General features: G+C 37.1%; 1 protein-coding gene across 1 annotated transcript in view; it reads left to right on the top strand.

Moving 5' to 3' along the window:
• Window positions 1-14,430, top strand: part of LOC122543786 (macoilin-like) — a 139,414-nt gene extending 124,984 nt beyond the window's left edge. The window contains exon 11 of the mRNA XM_043682558.2: window positions 112-14,430. Coding sequence (XP_043538493.2) covers window positions 112-311 — 200 coding nt within the window. The 3' untranslated portion in view covers window positions 312-14,430. The remainder of the gene's footprint in view (window positions 1-111) is intronic.
• Window positions 14,431-16,946: the final 2,516 nt, after the last annotated feature.

The following is a 16,946-nucleotide window of genomic DNA, read 5'->3' as shown; positions in this document are numbered from 1 at the left end:
CACAGAAATCTTAGGTCATAAGTTGGTCAATGGAATTCAAGAATCTGTAATCGATACTTTAAATTATCTTGAAACCTGTCACAGATATAACGTTGCTTATTTTTCTTTCAGGGCACATAATCCAACAAGACCAGGAAATTGAAGAACTCAAACAGAAGGTTGCTGAAGTTATGGCAGTTATGCCTGGGATTAATTACAGTGTTACACATACACTTAGTCCTGCAACCTCACACTATTCCTCTAAATTTGTGGAGACTGTAAATTCTGTTCTTGATCCTAATACTTTAATGTACCAGCCACTGAAGAAATAAATGCACTATCCTCCTTATCTACCCCTCAGTTACCACACATTTCCTAATTACCCATGGCTAATGCTGGTGGAGGTGATGTTTTTGTATTCAAAAATATGGATTTTTACTTTTTATATACTATTTTGGGGTTTTCAGGTATGATCAAATAGCATTGGGGTGCTTTGAAAATGATTAGATTATTTAGAATACCTATATAATTTGAAGCATTTAGCCATTATTGCATGCTTCAATCTGCCCAACACATTACAACTTCAATCCAGTGTCCTCAGTAACACACCTTACTGTTTAACTGGTACCATTATAAATGCATGACTAATTCCAGCATGTTACGAATTTCTTTTAGTGCTTGAAATAATGGTCAAAATTAACACAGTTCGCATCAACAAAAAATTCATAGAAGGCACAGAGGTGACAGTTTTACAATAATGATGTGAGAATGTTAAAGCTAACTGTACTGAGAACACTGTTCTAACAGAGCAGGTCTATTATATGCACTGTTGTAGATCTTTCTCTAAGATTTACCAAAATCATTGCCTTCCACCTTTGAACCACAAACAAGACAATAACGGGTAACACATTCCTCTAAAGAAATATGGCTTGTAACTTGCAAGCAAAACCTTTTAGATGTTTATAACAGATATTGTCTAGGAGAAACAACTAGCTTGTTTATCATTCCATCATATGAAGATTTTATCATGTGCTAAATATTATTATCGTTAAGTAGTACACTGTCACCAAAGACCATTTAACATCTATGTAATTTTTGTTCAACAAATGGTTACTCTACCCTATTTCTTTTTTCCTTGATTCAACATTCTTGAGCAGTTGATCTTTCAAATATTGTTCTCACCAGTTATCATTAGGACTGCATTCCATTGTTGCACAGACATACTTTGATGTTCAACTTCTTTTATACAACCAATTATACTTCTAACATGATCCAGTTGGCACTAGGCTCATCCCAAAACCATGCGTTTTATATCATTTTTGTCATTTATAGCTTATGTTTTAATTTCATTGTGGGGACTAAAGTCTGGTGCTAATAAGTGAGCAAGAAACTATGATGAACAGTTAAATGTGTTGAGTTAATGATACTACTTGATGCAACAGTATGATGTCAGTTCCACATTTTTATTTATATCTGCCTGTGACCTGAACAATTAATTTGATAATTGTAAACAAAATCAGAATACTGCTGGAAATCTGAAATAAAAAGCAAAAATGTCAAAAGCATGTCAGAAAGCATCTGTGGAGAGAAACAGAATTAACGTTAAAGACTATGATGACCTTCATTGGAATAGTTTTTTAAAAATGTATCTTAAAGTCCATGTACAATCCTGGGGAGAGATTGTAGTGTAAAGGAAGATATCCTCACTGTTACTGATGTCTTTCAACTGGTCCTTATCTGGAACATTTTACATCGAATGATCTTCACTTAAAGATAGTATTGGAATAAGCATTTTTCATTTAGCCTCCCAGTATAAGATGTGATATGTTGTTCGATTCCAGTGTTGTCATCATAGGCCCAATAAGCTTTGGATAGTGCTCGCCATTTATGATGTAACTATAGTGAAATAACATGATTTCACTTAATGTTAAATGTGACAAAAAATTACCACAGTTTATATGGATTTTAAAAAAAGAACTGGAGTAGCGAAGAGCAGAATAACAGGTGTGCTTCTATATTATTATGGAACAATTTTAGAAGATATTGATTTTCTATAAGAATGTTCAGAGAGGACAGTTGGGCTGCATAATTTTGCTTTGCTTTTCATCAGTCTAGCACAAAGTGAGCAGCAGCCTTAACTTATAAGCAAAACTATATCTTGGTATATCCCTTTAGTAGTGTCTCAGTAAAAGAACAGGTGCATGCTTTGTTTTGAATCTATCCAGTTTGCATTAATGACTTGTTCTGATTTCATTTTCCAATTGACCTATTTCAGTTATTTCAGTGTTAAATGTAACATTCTTCACCATAGTTAAGAATGTATAACATGGTGTGAGGAGGTAGGGACGTAATAAACTGAGTTCCGTTTAACTTACGGAATAGGGGTGATTTTGAGTTGCAAGATTAATTAACTTTCTGATGCTTGTGACAATGTGAGAGGACACAGAGTCATTATGATATAATGCATAATGAAGCACATCTCTAATTTTCTAAATTCTTTCATTTCTGCTGCAAGCTTTGAACTAACTTTGGTCTAAGAGATTTGAATTCAATTTTTGTTTATTTTCTCGGGTGGATTAGTTTCAGACCCATTCTACAAATAGATGAGAAAGCATTTTTGAAGTTTCCCTAATCCTTTCAGTCTGGTTGGTGGGGGTATTTCTGTCTTCAGTTTGAAAGCCAAAAGCTGGAAAGCTAGTAACAATGGACTGGATTTTATGGGGTGATGCATTCTCTGCCTCCTGATGGAAAATTCAGTCTTGAATTCACTGAATCAGACATTAGTTGTCCAGAGTCATTCAGGATGTGACTTCTGCAGAAGTTGAATCATAGAGAGGTGCTGGCTAATCTGTGAAACAATTCTTCAGAGATTGGCATTCCATCACCAATCGCCCTTTATTTATGCATGCATGGCCTTTGACAATAGCACAATTTCTCACTGAGTCAGGCATTCAGAGGAGTGAATATCTCTGACATTCATCCTTTTATGTCAGCCAGAGCTCCCTGATTGGACCAGATAAACAGCCCAATCAGAGAACTGATTTTTCACTGCTGAGACTGCAGCACTGCCCAAGGGGAAAGTGTTATTGAGCTTGGACATCAGGTAAGTTTGGGAATTTGGATGGACCTGCTAGCAGACCCCAGTGAAAGGGTGGAGAGTGGCAGGCTGTGTTTGGAGAGTCAAGTATCAGAGCTGGGGAGTGAGAGGGATGAGCTTTGGAGCAGTGAGGTAAGTAGGAGGTTGCCTCCAATGGAAACAGAGGACTCCCCAAGGTGGTGGCTGTCTTTCCTGCCTGACAGCAATATAAACTGTCTCAGCCATCCCCAACTGGCACAGTAAGCTTGAGGCAGAGTTGGAAATGGTCACCTCAGTAGGCCCAAAAGTGGGTGAACTGTTTGACTCCTTTGAGATCTATTGTCTGCGGGAGACAGGTCAGAAATAGGTGGGAAGGTGATGAAAATTCCCACCTTGTGCGATCCCGATCTTCAAATATGCTGGTGGAGCCATGACATCCAAAGGAATGGATCAAATCCATTTTACTGTTTCTTCCATTGTTATTGTGAAAATTTACAAACCTTGACAATTTCAATGTTTTTAAGAAGGGTTTTTTTCAAAAGTTGCATTGTGAGTCAGTTTCTGAAAATAATGTTGGTAATCCATGCCTTTTAGTCTGTCCATACAATTTCATGTGCCAAAACATCAAAATATTTAAAAATATTAAAATATTAATGGATGAAACTATTTTTAACCACTGGACTGAATTAGAACCTTCACTCATACACATTGATTCTAATTCCGCTCAACATTATTCTCCATTTTAAAGGCAGGCCATAGATAGAAATTTTCAAAATAGTTTCAAATAAAGATTTGTTAAGATTTGTAATCTTGGCTTGTTCAAGGGCTACATGCCCTTGTATTAGTTTCTCTGTATTTTTACACAGCCTTTGTTTAGTTTGATCCATATTTTGTGTAACTCTGTCAGAAATTATTTGTTGTTTGCTCTATTTTACTGATGTTTCACTTTGCACCTGAATCATAGAATCCCTACAGTGTGGAAGCAGACCATTCAACCCATTGAGTCCACACTGGCCCTCTGAAGAGTATCTCAACCAGACCCACACCCCCTACCCTGTCCCTATAATCCCACATGTCCCATGGTTAACCTACCTTACCTCCATATCCCTGGACACTATGGGCAATTTAGTATGGCCAATCCATCTAACCTGCATATCTTTGGACTATGTGAGGAAACTGGAGCACCTGGAGAAAACTCTTGCAGAAACAGGAAGAATATGCAAACTCCACACAGACAGTTGTTGGAGGCTGGAATCAAACCTGAGTCCATGGCACCAGTCTTAACTACTGAGCCACCATGCCATTCCAGCTTGGGAACTTCAAATACTTGGCGGATTCACTACCTAAAGTCGTCTATTCAATCTTTTTTTGTTACTTTTAGTATAATGCATTTGAATTTACTACTGGTCATTGCTAACAGTTTTTAACACTCGTTTTCTGATCATAACCTATCCAACTGAAATTTGGTCAGAGTAATTCCTTTTTTTTATTCATTCATGGGATGTGGGTGTTGCTGGCTGAGCCATTCTTACTTAGACTTGCAAAGGTGGTGATCAGATGCTTTCTTAAACTTCTGCACTCCATCTGCTAAAGATCAACCCACAATGTTGAAGATGTAGCCCCAAGCTGTCCCAAGATATTGAAGGAATGATGACACATTTCCAAGTCTGGATGGTGAATGGTTTTGAGAGGAATTTGCTGCCCTTGTCCTTGTTGATGTTAGTAGTCACAGACTTGGAAACTGCTGTGTAAGATGTCTTGGTAAATGTCTGCAGTGCATCTTGTAGATAGTGCACAGTGCTGCTACTGTGGTGGAGGGAATGAATGTTTGTGGTGCCAATCAAGTAGACTGCTTTGTCCTTGGTGGTGTCAAGCCTTCTGTGTTGTTAGATCTGCACTCACCCAGACCATTGGGGAATATTCCATCACATTCCTGATGTGCACCTTTCAGATGGTGAGCATGTTCTGGGGAGTCAGGATGTGGGATACTTGAAGCAGGATTCCCACTCTCTGACCTGCTTTTGTCGCCCCAGTACAGATATGGCCAGTTCAGACAAGTTTTCTGGTCAATGCTAATTTAACTGCTAGTTAGTATTAATGAAAGCATCATGAACTTTCAACTGGAAATACAAACTTGAACCTAGCCCCTAACCTTCACTATCTCTGACAGGAAGTGCAAACTATTCAGGAAGGATACCCTCCTAAGTTAGTTAATAAAGGATTGCACTGGAGGTACTGTGGTCTAGATGATTGAAAAAGCATGTTACATTTGTGTTTCACATCAATGCTACACTTGTGTTAATTTAAAAATAACATTAGACAGAGGAAAACATGTGAGACTAATGGTCAGGTCATGCCCTGACTATGGTTCACACTCTGACAATTTTCTCCACTTGACAATAAGTAGATATAAAATTGAGGCCTATAATATTGTGGCATCAAAATGAAGAGAAGCCTCTATACTGTTTGGTTGTAATGCTGCAGCTTAAACTTTCTGATGGAACAGATGTGGTGTATATATAAGGTATGAATGTCTAAGGGTTCATTTGAGTACTGAATGTAGACAAATGAAAAAAAAATGTAAAAGATTATTCAAATAATTCCAACTCACTGTGGATTTTAACAGTTAAGTTCCATATCCAGGTTGCAAAGCAGTGGTTTAATTGTCCGACCAAATCTGCAGTGTGGTGAATTTTATCGAAGCTGACAAGTCAGTTGAAAGACAATTATGCAAAGCTCAGTTGATGCAATGAACTCAATGAACCAAAGTGAATGGCATTATTGCCTCCTTAGATAGATGAGGGTGTGGGATAGTTGTCAATAACGGCTAGATAGGTGGCTAGAAAAATCTAATGTTTTCATAAGGAATTTTTATAAGGATCTGCAGTTTATTCTGAAATTTAATATTATTGCTATATCAGGTTCCTGTTGATACATAGGAATCTAATATTCATTTACATTAGGGTGAAATGTATGTAAAATCAGCAACAAACCTACAGACCAGAAAGAAACCCACCCAGTAGTGACCAGACTAAATTGCCCCACAGTGTGATATCTGCACTCTGATTGGCCGCAGTTCCATCAGTATCAGCAATGCCATGAGCTCATAGTGGGTGCTACCAGTACAAGCTCACAGAAAAGGCAGCATGAATCCTGGAGTCCATAGTGTGGATTAGGAAGAGTTTGTAAAGCTCAGGGGCAGTGGTTTGTGACGGATGGGTTTTTCAGAGCAGGCTGATTGGAAGGGAGCGGGGGCATTTTGATGGCCAGTTGAGCTTTTAATAAGCTCACTTGATCCTTAATTATTTATTTACATATGGTGGATGTCTTGCTGATTTCGGCAGCCACTCGTCCTCTGTATTATTAGGGTGAGCTCATGAGGGACAGTGGCAAAATTGTGGGCCAGCCATCTAGGCTGTATTACATGCCCATCTGTGAAAAAATATACCAAGTAAGAGCACATCATATGCAACTCATTGCCACTACATCATTTCCATACAGTAATTGGAATACAAAGTCAAATTTGTTTGCTGTAGCTTTTCCTCTCCTTATTAAAGATAACCTTTCAGATCATAACCAAGTATGGAATTAAAAGGAGAGATGGGATAAGCTGGGGTTTTTTGACCTGGAGAATAGGAAGCTGAGGGGTGACCTTGCAGAGGTTTATAAAATTGTGAAGGGCACAGATAAGATGAATAGCTAAGGTCTTTTCCCTCGGTGTAGAGGAGTCCAAAACTAGGAGGAAGATTTAAAAGGGATCTGAATGCCAACTTTTTCACATAGAGGGTAGTGCGTATGTGCCAGAGGAAGTGGCAAAGGCAGGTACAGTTACAACATTAAAAACACATTTGGACACTTGGGTAGGAAGGGTTTGGAGGGATATGGGCCAAATACAGGAAAATGGGACTAGTTCAGTTTAGGAAACCTGGTTGAGTTGGAAGGTCATGTTGTGGCTGTAAAGGACATTGATTAGGCCACTGTTGGAATATTGCATGCAATTCTGGTCTCCTTCTTATTGGAAAGATGTTGTGAAACTTGAAAAGGTTCAGAAAAGATTTACAAGGATGTTGCCAAGGTTGGAGGATTTGAGCTATAGGGAGAGGCTGAACAGGCTGGGGCTGTTTTCCCTGGAGCGTTGGAGGTTGAGGAGTGGCCTTATAGAGGTTTACAAAATCATGAGCATGGATAAGGTAAATAGACAAAGTCTTTTCCCTGCGGTCGGGTGTCCAGAACTAGAGGGCATAGGTTTAGGGTGAGAGGGGAAAGATATCAAAGATACCTAAGGGGCAACTTTTTCGTGCAGAGGGTGGGACGTGTATGGAATGAGCTGCCAGAGGAAGTGGTGGAGGCTGGTACAATTGCAATATTTAAATGGCATTTGAATAGGTATATGAATAGGAAGGGTTTGGAGGGATATGGGCTGGGTGCTGGCAGGTGGGACTAGATTGGATTGGGATATCTGGTTGGCATGAACGGGTTGGAATGAAGGGTCTGTTTCCATGCTGTATGATGCTATAATTATATGACTTTAAATAGTAAATGAAGAAAAATACTAAACTTTCATATGAGATGTGATCAATCTGATGCACCATGAAGTTGTCTCTATTATTTCAGTTCAAAAATTTATCTTGGAAAGAGAGAGGAGTTTATAAAATATATTAAAATTCTTTTAACAAATTGCTTGGATTAGATTTCACACAAAAGTATTAAGTATTACCCTATAATATTTCACAACACAATTTCAAGGTCATTGTTATCAATATACAAACTTGTTTTCCTGCCGCAATTTAAACTGTTAAGGTTGTGACATTATGATTAAATTACATTGCTGAATGTTGGCAGCAATTTTTCACCCAGCTCAAAGGAATTGGTGCTTTAAACTCATGAAATGAAATATAATTTTTACACTTTTTAAATTAAAATTTAGCCATGTAGAGAAATAATCTATTACCATATTTATCTGTATAGCGAAGCGTTTAGCATAATTACTGTATATCAAATAGTGTGGAAACAATTCCATTGTGATTAGAAAATACACTTTGTCAAGTGTACTGAGGAATGAAAATTAATTTGGGGCTGTAATGCAGAGCAGGCTATACCAAACTGAATGTTCATTTCACACTGCAATCAATTTTTGCTCTCATTTATGTCATAGGACTAGAAATTATTTTGTTTCAGCTTGCATGAGACTTGTAAGCTGAAAATGCCTACTGAAAGTTCATAGGCAGCTCACTTGCAAGGAAGATTTCCATTTCAGGCTGAAAAGTCACCAACCAGTGATTGTCAGCGAGGTTGTGGGAGAAGGGGACAAAGTTGGGAAGGAGGGTGGTAATTGAGATCAGAGGGGAAATGATCAATAAGGAAGGAGTGATTCTGAGATAGAGAAAATTATCTGCAGAAGAGGGGAAGCAATGATGGTCTTTGGAAGTGAACCCCTGATCCACATTTAGGTAATTAAAATATAAAGTAAACCTTTGGTGGCAATCTCTAGTAGTTCCTTTAAAGGCTGCTAGTTAAGCTATGCATGCGTTTTCTTGGGTAATTCAAGGTTGTATAAGAGGCCTCAAACAGTGTGGTGACACTTGGTTTAGGCTTGGGTCCCTTTATCTGCCTTGATCAACACATGGGGCACATCTGTTGCATAATGTGTATGTGTGTTCTGCACACCATGTTAGCTGCTCATTGGCTTGTTTTGTTCAGCTGACTGGGTATCATGCCTGGTGTAACACAGGTTTTGTTTTTGTTTTTGTTTGAATACTGTATGGGTGTGCCATGAAATTTAAAGAGTATGCGCTCTAAAAGAAATTGTGCACAGCAAATAGATTTTAGAGGGAATTGGATGCCTACTTTTGCCCGAACAATTGGAGTAACACTATCAAATTTATAGGCTATTGTTTTTGGAAATAAAATATCATGGAAAAGAAAATGTAGAGAAGTACAATTTCCTATTTTGATTCATAAAAATACAAGATAAAGCTCAAGTTTAAATTCGAGATTAAATAAAAGAAACATAACCCTTATATGCATATTTTCATGATATCACATTATATTTCATGTAATCTACCTGCTTCTCTAAAACTAAATATCAGTTTAAAAGGATAAACTAAAATAATAGTGAAGTATTCTAGAAAACCTCCAGCTGAGGAAATGTTCTCCAACTCTGAACAGTTCTATGATTCAATTTATATTAGCGTGAAGCTTACAAGAAAATATTTTATGCAGATAAAAGTTGATAGATTAGTATTTACTGAGAATTGCAAAGGGCATTCAATAATCTGGGTTTAATTGTGAAACAGTGGTTAAACCTAATTTCTACAAAGTGATTATTCATTTTTGGCAGCACAAATGTGGAGTATTGGCTGGTTACCATTTGAGTCTTCTTCTGTGCTCAATTTCACTGTAACTGGTACATAGACTAAATATTTCCCTATAGTGTTTTACAATACTTTTTTTTAGAATATTCAAGCGCCCAGAACATCTCAGAATGTGAATTTATTTTCACCATAACATATTTTGTAAATCAATGAAAATCAGAACAATTAACACCGATACCTCTCTAAAGTATCTGCTATTTACATGCTTTATATCATTTATATTTATAATTTTAAGTAAGTAGTTGAATTATCAAACTGTATTGGCATTGGCTGAAGAAAGTGTTTAAAGATATATAATAATAATGAATAATAGACTGCTCTGTTTGGTTAAATCAACTTTGAGGCATATTAAAGTTGAAAGATAAGTTGAATGAAATGTTAACATAGTTCAGCTTATTTTGCATACAAGTAAATACTGTTTATAAGAGAAACAAGTTACATTTTGCACTCTTTGTGAAATATGATGAAGAGTGTAGCATGTAAGAGTGTGAATGACTTGTGTCTGGATTTTACTGATTGCCATAATCTTTGCAGATAACATTTGAAATTGTTGAGAGTAGGTTAAGAATTTAGGGGGAAATTCTTGCCCATTAAATATGTTGATTTTCATTTAAATTATTGACAGAAAGTATTTAAACTCCAAGCATTTAGCAACATTTAACTGTTCCCCCACTTATTAATATGTCATTGATAGTCAAAAAGAATACAAGTCACATGTTTTGTAAAAGTTTATTCAATCCTCTTTTATGTTTAATAAAGTACAAACTTGTTGTGAAACAAATTTCAAAGAAATATAAATTGTGCTCTTTTTAGCAGTGCAGAAACTTCACAATGGGGTGAAATTATGGTGTGATATTAAAGGCTGTCATCTGAAATGTATTTATACAACATTTTCCTATGCACACATTTTAGTAAAGTTACTACTAATAAAGCACAACAGATTTTCCACCCCAAACCTCAATATACTTTATCAGCATGACAAAACAGCATTTATATAGATATCCTGCCCCAGCACACCTCCCCCCCACTCTAAATAAAAGAGGTCCTTGAAATTTATCTGAGCCATGCCTTTTTTTTTAAGTTCATTGAAGGATGAGGAGCTGGGCTGTTTATTCCTTCTAAATTCTTCAGACAAAATTTAATATATTCACATAATTCTGAGGTATCAAGCATTGATGGTCAATGTAGATTTGATAGCTTGTCAACATGGGAGCTTTATGATCATTAAATTATTTTCAATTTTTACTGACTAACAATAAAAGGTAATATTAATAGATTTGTTTTAGAATGATGAACTATTATCAGGTGTGTTTCTACTTTTTTTACTGTCTTTAATGAATCTTGTATTTGGTGAATTTGTTTTTGTTATTGTTTTGTACAGAGAAAATTTGTTATTTACTTATGAGACTTTTGCTATTTAATGGAAAGAGAGTCAAATCTTTGTATAAAGTAGTGAGCATGTATTCATTTTTGTAATAGCTCATTATAATTTTTAAAAAACTGGAAGAGTTTGTCATGTTTTAAAAAGAATACAAAGTAGTAATGCATCATTATTGGACAGAAAGACAAAGTTGTTTGTAGTCATTGTGCTAGTAATGTAAAGGAAGTATTTGTATTTGTGTATACCTAAAAAGTATTGGAAAGGTAGTTTTAGAAACACTAGGTAATGTAGATTATTTCTATCTGCTACATAAACAAGTTTGTAATAGTTGGTTCTGGTTCAAAAATTGCGACAATGCTTGTGGTTTTTTTTTGCACGTTGAGAAATTGTTTATATTGTGATCATTTTTACAACATCAACTTTTGCATTTTTAATTGCCTGTGCAAACATTATTGCAATGTTCTTCTCACTTTCCAAAAGCGTTAATTCCCAGAGAAGAGACGCATTGAAATTAATGAAAAACGTTATTGGTAGCTATGCTGATAACATGTGCTTTTCATAATTTTCCAAAGTCAAGATGACTTAAGTGCACAATGCCCCATGAGCACACAGCTTCTTGAGCTTGGCCTCCAATTTTAGGAAATCAACTTCTGTTTTGGTTTTATTTTGAAGAGTTCAGCCAGTACTATTCTAACAACAGTCATTTTCTAGAAATCAATAACGTCATGAAGCATAGCCACAAGGTGGAGAATGTACAAAGCTGATGTTTTCACTTTGTTTTCAATGTGATTCCATTTTTTTAAAAAACCGTGCAGCAATGCTGCATAAGAACCAAACAATGCAAACTGATAATTCATCTTTGTAATTTAAGAAATAAAAAATGGGTAAAAGTGCCTTGACAGTGATGGCAGTTTCAAAATAAAGCCATCCACTTTTAACTAGTATGGTTGGTTGTCTCATTCATGGTTAACTTCATAATTTCACCAATTATGCATTCTTTCCTCATTTAAGGAGCTTGAACTTAGTTTTCAATGTTTTAACCCATATTTTGCAATCTAAAATATGTATTTGACCTAGTCAGCGTATAAACATATTCACATCTATACTTAGCAGGGCTGACAGCAACTGTGGAAAGAGAAACAGGGGAATGACTGATAAGATATTTCTGCGTCATTTTTTTTTGTTGAGTTGCATGGAGAGTACCTGTCTGGAAGGGGGAGTAAATGTTATTGTGCTATCACTCCAAACTCTCCTCATTAACTACCTACCTTGACCCTATCAACCAAACCAACCCCTCACATCTTGTCCGAACCTAAGCTGATCCTATCACTCATTGTAACTAGAAGAACTCACCACTGCTAGGAGACCACTGAAAATACTGTTATCCCTGGTTCCACGTGAAATGTTAAAAAGGCTGTTATTCACCAAAACAAGAATTGTTGGTCTGGAGCTGCCCTGAATAGTTGCTTGGACTTGGAACACTGTATGAGAGATCACTCTGGCCTTTTTTTCAAAGAAAATACCTCATAGAAATAATCAACTCATTTGCCTTCATTGTGAAATCTAAATTCTAAAATTACTGACTATATATAAATTCTATTATCAATTTATATGCCAATGTACTCAAATGAAACCATTGCAATAGTTCATAATGTTGGCTGTTATATTCATTATTCATTAATAATGAAATAATTCTCAATCTGGGCTTAACACTATTTCACTAAATTTATGTTATTTGTCTTTTCAATCTTCAAACTTCAACCCAAGGAAGTTGGAGGCTCACTGATGATGTTACCCAGTATGGTGACAAAACATCTGAAAATGAACTTTCCAGCTCAGCGAGCAAACTTACATCAGGAACCTCAATCTGAGCTACAAATCTTCTCAAAACTTTCAATCTTCTTTCCAATCCATCGATGTCAATTCTAATGTTGAAAACAGGCCACTTTTTGTAATCTTAAAAAAATTAGAGATTTTCACTTTGCAGTTTACACTAATTTAAAATGCAGAACATGAACTCTGAAGCATTTTTAGAATATTAACATTCCACCTATTTCAATAATACTGATTGGTGGGTGAAATTCTAACTAGTGGTTTTGGAGGAAGTGCGTATTCTACAATAAAACCAGTTTCATTTACTTTTACTTATCTAAATGTCTTTTAAACATTGTAACTGTACATACATCCATCACTTTGGCTGGAAGTTCATTCCACACACAAACCACTCACTGTGTTAAAAACATTACTCTGATGACTTTTTAAAATCTCTCTCCTCTCACTTTAAAGATATGCCTTCCAGTCTTGAAATCCCCTACCCTAGGGAAAAGACACCTTCCATTCACCTTATCTATATCCCTCATAATTTTATAAACATCTATAAGCTCATCCCCTCAACCTCCTATGATCCATTGAAAAAAGCCCCACCCTATTTAGATTAGTTTTATAATTCAGCTTTCCATTCCTGGCAACATCCTGGTAAATCTTTTCTGAACCCTCTCCAGCTTAATAATATTGTTCCTATAGCAGAGTGTCCAGAACTACACACATACTCCAAAAGAGGCCTTACCATATCCTATACAACCTCAACATGACATCCCAACTCCAATGCACAAAGGTCTAAGCAATGAAAGTAAGCATACTAAATGCCTTCTTAATTATCCTGTTGACCTGTAATGCAAATTTGAAAGAATTATGCACCTGAACACATAGGTCTCTCTGTTCTACAACACTACCTAGGGGTCCACTATTAATTGTATAAGTCCTGCCCATGTTTGTTTTACCAAAATGTAATTCCTCAACTACAGCAATGAAACCATAATTTATGTGGACAAGGCCAAAACTGTCTCATATTATTCTTTGTGCTTCTTCTATAGCCCAAAACCCATACTTAAATCCCCCATGAGGAATCACTACCGTTGAAACAAGCTGACTCAATAAGACCAATGAGTGAATTTCGGATTTTCATGATCTGTATGGATCAGTGGTCACAGCACATCGAAACAATGAATCATGTGAGGAGAGCAAATGTGTCACACAGAGAAAAGAAAGATCTAGCTTTTATAATGTATGTTCCATGTCCTCAGGGAATCCTTAAGGGCTTCAACATCAATTAATTACTTTTCAAGTGTAGTCACTAATGTATTGTGCAGCTTAAAACAGCGTAAACCCATTATTTATTACAAGCAATGCCATGTAGGTATGCTAATATAGTTGAAAATTAATGCATTTTTAAAATCTACCAACAATGAATTCTCCTAATCAAAGCAGAAAAGTGAATACAACTGTCAAGGAATTATTAAAGAAGTCTTTCCACTGCTGTATCAATTCTCTTACAGGCTACAAAATATATATTACTTAATGGTTAAATGGTACATTGATTAATTTTAGATATTTTACCTGCGGTAATTTATCAATAAAAATGTTCCAAATATGCTGGCTGTTAATTATTGGATGCATATATAACATACATGTTCTTGCTTGGACATAATTATAGATATTTCTTATTCAGTTTCATAAAAGATTGTATTGTATTTATTACCATAAACATTTTGCAGATATTGCTGAGTTTCTTTCATTTGCTGTCTGTATGTTCTCCTTCTTTATCATATTGGTACTCAGCCATTATTGAAAAATTCCTAACCATTAATTTGTATTGGGACCCATTAATTCAGTGAAGTCCAATCACACAGTGCTGAATCCAAACATGATACACAGAATCAGCAGAATGATACCAATGTTTGAAGACCTGTGGACAGGTGGACCTGAAAACCTATAATCATATCTATATTGAGTTTATGAAAAGTACAGGATAATGTAAATTAGATCATTCCCCAACAACTCACAGTAACTTGATGGTCAGTGGCTGACCACAGAAGTTGGGAAGACTGACCACATCATCTTGGCACATCTCTGACCAAATGCCTTACATTGTGCTGTTGCTGCTAGACCACTTTGAGTAGAGGAAAGAGCACCCATCTCATGCATCAGAACTGATTGTATCCCCTCCCCTATCAGCATATATTTCCCTCCCCTCCCCTATCAGTATTCCGAAAAGACCACTCCCTCCGTGACTCCCTCATCAGGTCCACACCCCCCACCAACCCAACCTCCACTCCCGGCACCTTCCCCTGCAACCGCAAGAAATGCAAAACTTGCGCCCACACCTCCCCCCTTACTTTCCTCCAAGGCCCCAAAGGACACTTCCATATCCGCCACAAATTCACCTGCAGCTCCACACACATCATCTATTGCATCCGCTGCACCCGATGTGGCCTCCTCTATATTGGGGAGACAGGCCGCCTACTCGCGGAACGTTTCAGAGAACACCTCTGGGACACCCAGACCAACCAACCCAATCACCCTGTAGCCCAACACTTTAACTCCCCCTCCCACTCCACCAAAGACATGCAGGTCCTTGGACTCCTCCATCACCAGACCATGGCAACACGACGGTTGGAGGAAGAGCACCTCATCTTCTGCCTGGGAACCCTCCAACCACAAGGGATGAACTCAGATTTCTCCAGTTTCCTCATTTCCCCTCCCCCCATCTTGTCTCAGTCAAATCCCTCGAACTCAGCACCGCCTTCCTAACCTGCAATCATCTTCTTGACCTCTCCGCCCCCACCTCACTCCGGCCTATCACCCTCACCTTAACCTCCCTCCACCTATCGCATTTCCAAAGCCCCTCCCCCAAGTCCCTCCTCCCTACCTTTTATCTTAGCCTGCTGGACACACTTTCCTCATTCCTGAAGAAGGGCTTATGCCTGAAACGTCGATTCTCCTGTTCCTTGGATGCTGCCTGACCTGCTGCGCTTTTCCAGCAACACATTTTCAGCTCTCAAGGGTTTTAGCTTGCTTTTTAGTGATCACCCACTTTGTATTTACCAGCTCATAGAATGCTATTGTTTACCACAAGGGGAATTGAATATAAAAGTAGGTAGGCAATATTTCAGTTATGGAGGGCACTAATCTGACCATGTTTGGAGTACTGTGCATCATATTGGTCACCTTATTTAAGCAAGGATGCAAATGTGTTGAAAATAATTCAGAGAAGGCTTACTTGACTGATACCTGAAATGGGATGATTATTTTATGAGAAAAGGTAAAATATGTCACTCATAAGGAGTCTTTACAGTTTGGATATAGAAAGGATGTTAGTTCTTAAAAAACGAATAAAGAGCTAGGTGTGGCTGCTTAAAAATAAGGGGTTTAAACAGAGCGAGACTGAAATTTTCCCAATCAGGGTGACGAATCTTTGAAACTCTCTTCCTCAAAAGGTGGAAGCAGAATTTTAAAAAATATTTTAAAGACAGAGATAGATAGATTCTTGTTAAGCAAGGGGGTGAAAGGTTATTTGGGTCGGCAGGAATGTGGATTTGAGGTTGCAATCAGACCAGTTAATATCTTATTGAATGATAGAGCAGACTTGATTTGCTAAATTACCTCATCTGGTTCCATGTTCAAGTGTTCATAAAAGGATAGGCCACTGAAAGCTCAGGATCAGAGTTACAGAATGTTCTACAAAGCTCATTGTGATTAGTCTCGCAAGTATAGAAAATGATGTGACATGAGGTTATAGCTGACGATCTTCAAGTATTGTGATGTGATACTTTGGTTAGCTCCTGTATCATATGTATGAGATGTGAGTGAGACAGTTCTAAGTACTTCAATGAACTTGTATTACAGCAGAAGGTATCTACATATGTATACTACAGTCAAAGGCACTTGTGTGTCTGAGCACAAGCTAAGCAATTCAGTAAGATGGAGACGGAGAGCTTTATCTCATTAAACTACATACTATGATAAACATGACATCTTACGCCTGCTACTCAAAGGTATATAATATATCTGCTGTGAACCATAACATAACAAAGTTCACACAGGGAATAGTGAACCAAATTGAAAGAAGCACATGTAAAATTATCAGAAAGGAATGTTTGAGGATTTAGACAGTGATAAGAAAGGAGGTTAAGCGGGCAGATGTTACAACTTCTCATAGAATCTCTACAGTATGAAAACAGTCCAATCGGCTCAACAAGTCTACACCAACCCTCTGAAGAATAACCTACCCAGACCCATTCCCCCTACCATATTACTCTACATTTACCCCTGACTAATGCACCTAACCTACACATCT

This window comes from Chiloscyllium plagiosum, unplaced genomic scaffold (assembly GCF_037043375.1).
Source record: "Chiloscyllium plagiosum isolate Xiang-an unplaced genomic scaffold, Cpla_swu_hap1 HiC_scaffold_3, whole genome shotgun sequence".
NCBI lineage: Eukaryota > Metazoa > Chordata > Chondrichthyes > Orectolobiformes > Hemiscylliidae > Chiloscyllium > Chiloscyllium plagiosum.
This window is presented reverse-complemented; position numbering and strand designations above follow the sequence as displayed.